This window comes from Cebidichthys violaceus, unplaced genomic scaffold, assembly GCF_023349555.1.
Source record: "Cebidichthys violaceus isolate CVI_PGR_0920_01 unplaced genomic scaffold, fCebVio1.0.p SCAF_19, whole genome shotgun sequence".
Taxonomy (NCBI): domain Eukaryota; kingdom Metazoa; phylum Chordata; class Actinopteri; order Perciformes; family Stichaeidae; genus Cebidichthys; species Cebidichthys violaceus.
In genome coordinates this window covers 5,560,865-5,571,073 of record NW_027176361.1, presented here as the reverse complement: position 1 = coordinate 5,571,073, position 10,209 = coordinate 5,560,865, and the positions used below count along the sequence as shown (strand labels likewise).

The window sequence follows — 10,209 nt, the reverse complement described above, 5'->3', positions numbered from 1 at the left end:
TGGCTACATTCTAGCAGTTAGTAGATTTTCTAGTGTTAGGAACAGCAGATAGTAAATCCACTTAAATAAAATAAATAACACACTGTATACAAAAAAATTAATTTTTGGAGAGTCTAACTCGGCCACTTCACAAACCAAACCAAACTTTATACCAGTAAAAGTCTGCACTCACTTCTTTGTCAACGGAAAATAGCAACTGTGGCAAACTAGAGGTAATTTTAGCACTTGCTGTGGAAATACCAACGTCTGGGAAAAGCTGTCTACAGGGCTTTGTTAAAAGGAGCTTAGTTGTGATTTTAGTTAAGCAGCACAATTTTTTAACCTCTAGTTTGCACAGAGTATATTCAACAGAGCTTAATATTCAATTTGGAATAGATAAAAGGGGAAGCTGGCTGTTAGTGTTGAGTTAATTCATTCATAGATGTTGTTGGATTGAAACCAAGACAATCAGACGTCTTCTGATCCTGCCCTCTCTGTGTGCAAGACATGGAGGGTCTGCGCAGCATGGTCAGCCCAGTGGACCAGCTCCAGCAGCACTCGATAGGTCCACATTTTGAGCCCGAAAACTCCCCCAGCACCATCGGTTTCCTACACAGAAGAAAGCAAGTTCACATCCACTGCCTTTTATCATAACAAAGATACCGTAAAAACAGATAAGAAAAGGTGTTTAGTGGATTGGTAGGCTGAAGTAAAACACTGTTTACGTTTTTTTCACGCTTCAACTTTCAGAGTAAATGTCCAGTTTCAATGTACTACGTTGAAAGTCTGAGGGATGGAGGAAGAAAATATGCAGGATAACAACAAATTAAGAGAATATCGAAGACATTCATGAATATGTTCCTATTTGCTTCCAAAAAAGTCAAAGTTTTACAAAACTGAATAAATCTAACTCTGTTCCAACTGATTTTTGAGCAACATCATCATTCATTTGCAGTTCTGTTTATGTTTACCTGACAAATGCAAGTCTTATATTAACTTTTAGCTGCTAAATTCTCCACTTTGTTCGCCAGCCAGTTGCTACCTTTGTCTGCCTGCTGTTTGGTGCTGAGAATAGTTGCAAAGGTTGCAAAGGTTGCAAATCAAAAACAATGAGCTGAAAGATGCTACAATGATCAGCAGAGACCTGCAGGGTTGGGTGATCATTCTTTTCGGATTTGTCACTTTGAGGGATACCTTTCAAATTAAACATTTAATCCATCGTTAATATAAAAATATTGATTGTTGCAGCTTTAAACTCAATCTAAAGATTATCATGGATATCTAAGCGATTAAGTCCAGGATTTAAGTTTTTGCTCCCAACACAATATATAATACAGGGTTTAGTCACACCCTTGCTGTAGATTTAGGTTTTACATTTAACTGTTGTGTTACTAGGACAGGGCTTAGGGCTGGTAGCTTGGAAATACCCTACTGTGGGGGCCCTTTAGAGTTGAATATTGCCAAACAGATTTGATGTAGATGAGAAAATTATTGTCATTATATCATAATAAAAGCATATATGCAACTCATGTGGGAGACAATGCTGAATTTCACAGTGCAGGGTTCCTCAGACACCTGTATGACATAATTGGGGCATTTTTGCTCCTGTTGTTCCAGTAAAAAACTGTGAAAACTATGCAATAGTTTAGTAATATTTTTAAAAATATTTAAAAATATGAATCTTTTAAAACGTGTGTAATGCACGTCGGAGTTGGTTATTCACAAATTAAATTACCCAGTTATTTTGAGAAAGCTTGGGAGATGACGAAAAATGCTCTTCGTCAGGAGAAAGTTTATTTGTTTTTTTCTTTCTTCTGCTATTCGTTGTAGACCTTATTTGAAAATATGGTACTTCAAAATATATCAACATACATGGTGGTTTTGTGTGTGCGCGTCTATAGAAATCCAAACTTAATGCTAGCAAATACTGTACCTCATTACACTGGTGGTCTGGGGTGACTTCCAGGGTCACGTTCTCAGTCTCCACCAGAACTTTGGTGCTGCTGAGCAAGTGCTCCAGCCGCAGTCGGACGTTCTTCCTCATGGTCTCATAGTCGCCCTCCAGCTCACCCCATTCCTCCTCTTCCTTCAGGATGACACAGTGGATCAGCCCCAGGCACTGCCGCAGAGCTGAATGCAGCAACTGCACCTGCCGCTCCGTGCTAGGCTCCTCGGTGTCTGGGGAAAGGGACACAATGCGTCCTGCGTCAGGGGTGTGGTCCGACAAGAAGGTCTCCTTCTCTTTCTGAAAGGACGGGAACAATATGTTTGCTTCAACTTGATGCGGAGTACAAAGCAGACGGATGCAAGGTGCTTCTTGGCCTTGCACTTGTGCCTCACATTTTATTTTAGCTCGATTACACATCTAGCACTGAATGACAGCCATATTGATCAATTAAAAGGTGTTCTGAAAGGGAGGATGAGGCACAGAAGCATGACAGATGGGAAACCAAAAAAAATCCAATACACTCTATCCATTAGGTACCCCAGGGGAAATGGAGGAGGGGGGGGCTTTTAGTATGATTACACTGCATCCCTTTTCAAGAATACACAAAAGTGTACTGGTGAATGTTGTTGTATACACGCAGGAAAAGTAAAACATCACTCAAATGCGACAGGTAGCTTAGCTGGCAGCTGTCTCAGTACAACAACATGCTCGCATTAGAAGAAGCCACACGGACCGTTAGCGGGATTGGGTCACACCGCCTGGCGTGTGTGTGTGTGTGTGTGTGTGTGTGTGTGTGTGTGTGTGTGTGTGTGTGTGTGTGTGTGTGTGTGTGTGTGTGTGTGTGTGTGTGTGTGTGGGTGTGAGGCAAGCAGAACGAGTGTGTTAAAACAGAGAACTCACGTATAACTGGAGCAGACGAGCACACTCGTGATGCAGTAGCCGGGCGAGAGCCACCGCTCTCTCCGTCTGCGACGGGCCAGGCACCGGTGTGTCCAGCGCGGTTATCTGCTGCTGCTCCTCCTGCTCTGCCATTTGCTCTCCAGCCCTGTTTATATAGGTTGGCTTTAGCAGCGAGCTGGATGGAAGACCGAGCAGAGAAACAAGCGGCCCCCTAACGTCGTCAGCGTTGGCACCGAAACAACTCGGGACACGCGGGAACCTCTTTTTTTTGGGATACTTTAGCAGTTTGTACACGGACCGCAGCTCGTCCCAGGCGAGCGTCAATGGAGCGTGTTTGTGTCGGCGTTCATGTTGGCGTGCACGCAAACAAGAGGGGATTTAATTGGTTCCGCAAGCCACAGGGGCGTTTTTAGTGGGGGGGACGTACTGCCTTTTTTTCTCATCTCAAAAACGTCACCATGTGGCCCACCCATCCTTCCACAGATAATACAACACTAATGTGGGAAAACCACCATACAAAATATGTTCTGACCAATTCGATTTTCCAAAATGTACTCACAAATGTACACAAACCTTTTCCTTCTCAAATGTAATTAATGTAATATTATTTGCAAATTACAATTTCGACTAAACTAAATAAACTAATTAAGAATGCTGTTATCGATGGATTATTTTGTGTGGTTATTATATTTCCTTTTTTTTGATGGTTTGTAAAGACAATACCCTGGTGATTGTTGTAAACAAAGTTGGATTAAAAACATATAATAGAGATGATCTTTTGTTTTCTAAATGAAGTTTGATTTAATGGGTATATCATAAAGATTTTCCATTAGGTGTATTCATGAGGATTCAATATGGGCATCAGTGTGGGTAGATCAATTATTAGACCGTTAACAAAATTCAAATATATGTTTTCATATGTACTTTAATGTTGTTTTTCATTAAAATGTTGACAGATATAGTAATTTAGCTAAATCCCACTAAATCATATTGATGTTAATTAGTGCGTTATGTTCCTTATACATAAATCAACTAGACATGTATCAACTTCTTTAAAGAATGTGTCAAGAATAAAAGACAACAACTTCAAAACACAGTTTGTTTATTATTATTAATCTGAACACATTTTCTAATAAATTAAGATCATAAGATTACGAGTGCTCAGTAGTAGTGGCAGTGCACAGAGGTATATTTTATTATCTTAGATTGCTTCAAAAGAAAATGAATGAGAAAAACTATTTCCATCCTTATACTGCTGCCTGCATAGTCTTAACTGTGAAAAAAATATATTAAGGCAACAATCTGTAACAAATTAAATCAGATGGTTCAGTTCAATTTGGAAGGGAAGTGGCACAATTTAGGACAAAGACAGTGAATACAAGGAAGGCATTTTAGATCTTTTCTTACAGGCCTTTTCCACAAAAGACATTTTAACATGTTGCATAGGATGCTGGCTCACTGTCATGACTGACTTGGACACATAAATTAAAAAAAACTTGAGTCATCAATAATATTAGTAACACTTGTGCTTTTCCTACTATAAAAAGTCAAAATGTCTGCTGTGAAAGAAAAGATCTTGCCTATCTCAAAGAATTTCTAAATATTATTATATTAAATTAGTATAGATTTCTGTCCGTCAAAGTAGATTTGTCTAAAGGCCCAGACTAAAAATTTTATTATTTTTTTTGTAATATGTCTTTCATTGTAATCTTACAACAAAGATTTTTTTACTTCAAGAAACTCATTTAGTTGTTGCTCACAGTTAATTTGTTCTGAAAGTTTTAAGGAACTAAAACTACTAGAGTTGACCAAATTATTCATTCATTCACATATGGACATGAGGGATATCTATATATATGTCATTTGTTACTTTTTGTACAATATGTACTATCATCTTGCAGTCTTTTTAATCTCTAAAAATGATTTCACATACACACATATATACAAACACAAGAGTCACAAAATATTCAGTAAGTGGTAAAAGAAGTGTATGTAATCTATAACATAATAAATCATACTCCCTGATATAAGTAGCTCTGTGAAGCTACATACTTTGTATAACTACTGCGTTACACTCCATGGACATAAAGTCTATAATTTTAAATATTTAGAATGTCAGCTTTAAGTTTTGACATGTCCTTCAGTCTTTTGTTCCTTTCTTAAATCAAAACTTCCCTGTGCATTAAGTTCCTGTTTACATTTTGTGGCCTTTTATCTAGATTAAACTATCTCCATGAACCTCGGCACACTGTAAAAGAATCTGTCTCCCTCCTTCCCTCTCCCATTCAATCCCCTCATCTTCCTTCCTTCTTTCCTCGTTACTCTCCCACATCATTTCCCCTACATCCTGATGAGCGCCACCCACCACCACCCTGTCCCACAGCTCACCCTCCCCTGGTAAGTGTTCGTCCTCATCGGTCTCCCTGCCCCACTGCATAGCCTGCTGGGAAGCCAGGGAGGCTGTGGAGGCCAGTGTGGTGACGGAGCTCAGGGTGAGCAGGGTGCTCTGAGGGTCCGCGACGGTCATGGACGTGGCGGTGCTGGCAGGATGGGTGGAGAGCTGGATGAGCTGGGGGTGGCTGATGCTGGATAAATTAGTAGGAGTAGCAGCCGTGAGGTGCAGCAAGGTGGGGGCTTGCTGCTGATGTGCCACCTGCACCACTTGGTGCGTGGGCAGTTGGAGAAACTGGCCCAGAGATACATCTATCTGTGTCTGTGGGGGGAGCGGGAGCCCCACCTGCTGTAGTGGAGTGAGCGTACTATTCACTACTTCCTGATTCTCCAGACTGACAGAGGGTTGGTTGGGCTGGGTGAGCACTGGGACAGTCTCTGGGATCGAGGCGGGACCGCATATTACTGAGCCCCCATTAGCTGCCAGGGCTTCAGCTATGAGCACCTCAGGGTGGCTCTTGGCCTTGTGTGCAACAACGGAGTCCTTTTTCTCAAACTTTTTGCTACAAATGGAGCAAGAGAACTGGTAGGAGGATTCTGCATCGTGCTTCTTCATGTGCCAGTTTAAGGAGGCCTTCTGACGGCAGGTGAAGCCGCAGATCTCACATCTGCCACAGGGTGGAGACAAAGACCAGGTTACAGTCTGAACGGACCCGACGCTCGAGTCTCATCTGTGAACACTTGACCTCCAATTTCACTACAATTTACTCAGAATCAGTGGTGAAAGTAAAAATAAAGTAAAACATAGTGAGTAAAAGTACTCACTATGCAGGCAAAAAGGTCTCAGTGATAGCTATATTATACTGTATACTTTGGGATCATTACTATTATTGATACATTCATATGAAGTATTTAAAATGGTATTGTAATGGATTAATAAATAATGCTATATTACTGATTCTAGCAGTTTTCTACAGTATACTAAAAATGTATATGCTCATAATAGTCAGATAAATGTGCTGGAGTTGAAGTAATAAATAACAAAATTGAAATACTCAAGTAAAGTACAAGTACCTCAGAACTGTATTTAAGTTAAAAAAAAAAACAATCAACAAAATTGCATCACATAATGAAATGACAGACAGAAAAGGCTGTTATCACAATATCTAAATATGAGTGTCAAAAACTCAGGATGATGCAGATTCATCAATAGGTACAGTTAAGAAAGTCATTTATAAAAATGGATTGTAATTTATTTCTCATTTCATATCCTGATATACTATTATACACTATAAACTGTATGTATTGTATTGTTAATTCTGTGAACTGTAGAGGATTCAAGTAACTTAGCTCCATTTATCAAAACAGTGAGGTGACGGGAAGCGCTTTAATAGCTAACAATGAGAACAAAGTTTGATGTGTGTGTTATCTTCTGAAGCCTTGTGTGTTTAAAAAAAAAAAAAAAAAAAAAGATTTTACAAAAAAAGCATAAAAAATGAATTTCTACATGCAAGCAACACTGAGAATGTTTGTAGTTAACATTAAAGGAAGAACTAAGGACAATATGTATTATGGGGTTATTTTAAATGGTTCATTTCTACATAAATAAGACTGAACTGAAATAATGTGCTTTCTTACTTGTAATAATGGCTATAAGCCAGACTTCAAGTTCTTCCTGGCCCACAGCACACACTGTGACATGATATTGTGCAGTTTGCTACTCACTGGATTGGCTTTTCTCCTGTGTGAATCATCCTGTGCACAGCCAGGTTATGGGAGCTCTTGAAGGCACGAGCACAATATTCACAGATGTAGTCCCTTTGATCTGAAGTACAGATGACAAGCAGAATAAATAAACTACATGACAGGATAGACACAGAAAATGTAAGGTTTTCACTTACCACCTTGGCATTTCAAGCAGCTCAGAAATTATAATCACTATTTTCATACTCAAATACACATAAGGTATATTGCCAGTCTTGATACTGAGTAAATACACATTTGTGCCATGACATCACCTGTATGATGTTTTGCATGGCGCAACAGCTGCTTCTGCAGACGAAACAATCGCCCACACGAGGGGTGATCACACACATACTTCTTTTTAAGCAAGTGCTGGTATTTGATATGGTGCTGAAATAAAGAGATGAGAGAAAAGGAGTAAATATTACAGTAAAAAGCACCCAACTTTGCACCTTAAGGTAAGTTCACAGATCTAAAACAGAACGAAAAAAAGTTGACAGGACGGCAAACCTGTAGGTAACGTGGGTGGGCCAAGACAGTACCACAGCCCTCAATTTCACAGCGGACGTACTGCACTGGGGGCTTCTTCCTATGGCGACAGAAATTGTATAATAATCATAGTTGATACAAATACTAGTGAGTAATACAACTACAAGACCGTTACCTTTGTTTTGGCAGCCGAGGGCCTTTGTCATCTTTTTGTTGTCGGCCTCTCCTAGAATGAAAACAGATTACAAAACAGAATTTAAAATGCCGACCAATACTTTAATCCTGCCTTCCAAACGTCCAATAGGATCATATCTATATTGTTAAGTTCCTTCATGATGTAATGTGCAAACATTTTGTCAGTAAGCAGGCTGTCAGACGTTGGTGAGGGCGTGCGGCTTCAGGTAACAATGAGGTATGAAAGAAACCTATTGTCGGCTTGTTCAGCCATCAGTCTTTCTGTTCCATTAACTAATGATCAAACCATATTTTGCTTACTTCCTGGGTGGCGCTGTGTTATAACCCACTCCATCTTCACTCTGCACAACAATCTCTGTTGATTCTTCCTTTTTATTGTCATCTTCTTCTTCTTCTTCCTCCTTTTCTGACTCCTCTTTCTTGACTTCCTTTTGTTTTAACGTTGTATTCCGCCTTGATTTTTCCCTAAGGAGTTAAGAGATAAAGCTTAATTTACTATTGAAGCTAACATTTTAACATTCGTCATGTTTGTATATAAAGTAACATTCAGGACTAATGGTCATTATGGAAAGGCAGTGAGCTCAGCATACGTCTTTGTCTCGGGTTTATAGATGAGGTCTTTGGGGTCATCTCTGAATGGAGGGTCCTCGTCAAGAGCTGCATCTGGATCTGCAATGCTAATATGGACATCCACACCACACTGGCCACAATTAAATTCACCCTGGCAAATCAAACATGAATTCCAACATTTTCTCTGTTGCTCATTCAATAAGATGTATACCACTCACTTGTCATTGCTTCCTTTCAAAGCACCTGTTTCCTCTCCTGAAAAACAGAGATAATGAATATGTTCTTTTAATTTCAGATGATTGCCGTTGATCCTAGTCTTATTGTATGTAGTAAAAAAACTGCAAGTGGTATTTGTCTTACCAGCCTCCATCTCCGCTTCAGGTTTACATGCTGTTGATGCTGGTGTGGTGCGAGAGGCTTGGGTTGGAGGTCTTCCTTTGCCTTCTCTAGATTTGGACAGCTTTGATCCAAGAGTGTGTTTGGATGCTGATGAGGTGAGAGTGCCCAAGCATTAGTGACAGATGTATTACATAGCAATGACAAGATTCCTACAAATAGATGAATAGGACTTTTGTGTCTTTTTACCATTTTTGGCTGTGGATTTCTTTACTGCTGGTCTGTGTGAGAGAGAGTCTACAGTAAATAAAAGCCAGGTGCAAATAAATAAAAAAAACATCTGTAGTATACCTTGGAATATACACAGTAAGTTATAACTCAACTGCCCTTTGAAAAGTGAAAAATAACAGGATAACAAGAGCACAGACAGGACAACGCATGCATTTAACTCATTTGTTTGGGTTTCAACATCTGGTAAACCTATAGCTTTAAGAACCCCCACAGCACACTTCCTACAATCACAGCCCTAAGCGTCCTTGCAGTGCAATCTCACTAGTACTAACTAGCCTCTGAGAGTGATACGAAACGTTAGTTAGTTAGTTTGTTGCAATAGTGCTAGTGTACTGCAAAGTATTTGACGTGCGTTTGTGCAGACACTTACTGTGTGTTTTTGGAGCGTGATCCCACAGGTCTCCCACGTCCACGGTGCATACTCTTAACGTTAGGTGTTTGCCTGTAAGTGGCATTCGTGGAATTATTAACGTTAGTCCTGCCAGCTCCAACTACCCTGGCTCGTAAAACTCGAACACCCGACCCAGAGTCACCGAACTCCGGAGAGGTTACTGTGGTTTTCATTAGCCTTTTACTTCCTCTTCTCCCGCTTGACAGTTCAGTCGAGTCCGAGGATGGATGGGCGGCCTCCGTTGAGTCTCCGGTTATCTCAATCCCAGGACGAATACCCGAAACCTCGTCTTCCTCCGTGTCCATGCTGCTCATATTTAACTGTTATGACCCTTACAGACCTTTGTAATTAGCGTTAGTTGACCTAACGTTAATTATGAACATAGAACATGTAATACCAACGTAACATTGAAGGCCCTTTTGGGACCAAGTTATGTTAGCTCGGTCAAGAGTAATGGTAATGTTGAGTCGTAGAGACTTTTAGCGTTTAAAAAACTCGCTTATTAATAGAACAAAGTTAACGTTGTATGATAATTTAATTCTAGAAACATTTAACATTATCTACCTCTTAAAGCTATAGCAAACCTCATATTTCTTAAACCGAGTATAGGCCCGTTTGGGATGCGTCTCCTTTAAGAGCAGCTGCAGCAGTAGCGCAGATATGCGAAAATATTATGTTTGGACTCAAGGGCTTCCATACTAATTGAAAAAGGTGATTATGGGATATGTAGTTATAATTTAAAACTCATGGATCTCTGCATTTAGGCATGCGTTTTAGATCTTAGTTTTCATGCAGTTGTGCTAAACCTGTTACAATATGAATCTATCTCAGTTATTTTGGTCCCATGAGTCCCATAATGTAATTAGACTATTTAAAAATATATTTTTTGATTTATTAGTGTCTTTCATTTAATGGCACACATTTAAAATAGTTTGATACTACCATTAATTACTTTTCTTTAACCTACAGCCTAATT

The 10,209-nt window shown here is 39.7% G+C and overlaps 1 protein-coding gene across 1 annotated transcript; it reads right to left on the bottom strand.

The window, feature by feature from the left end:
* Positions 1-3,929: 3,929 nt before the first annotated feature.
* Positions 3,930-9,859, bottom strand: LOC137874590 (E3 ubiquitin-protein ligase ZFP91-like). Its single transcript, XM_068713355.1, has 11 exons — positions 9,213-9,859; positions 8,801-8,832; positions 8,576-8,701; positions 8,434-8,470; positions 8,236-8,322; positions 7,946-8,110; positions 7,626-7,676; positions 7,472-7,550; positions 7,237-7,351; positions 6,944-7,043; positions 3,930-5,886 (listed from the first exon to the last, which is right to left on the bottom strand). Exons 1-11 carry the CDS (start codon positions 9,545-9,547, stop codon positions 5,043-5,045), a joined length of 1,971 nt encoding a protein of 656 aa, XP_068569456.1. The 5' UTR covers positions 9,548-9,859; the 3' UTR covers positions 3,930-5,042.
* Between the last annotated feature and the right edge of the window lie 350 nt (positions 9,860-10,209).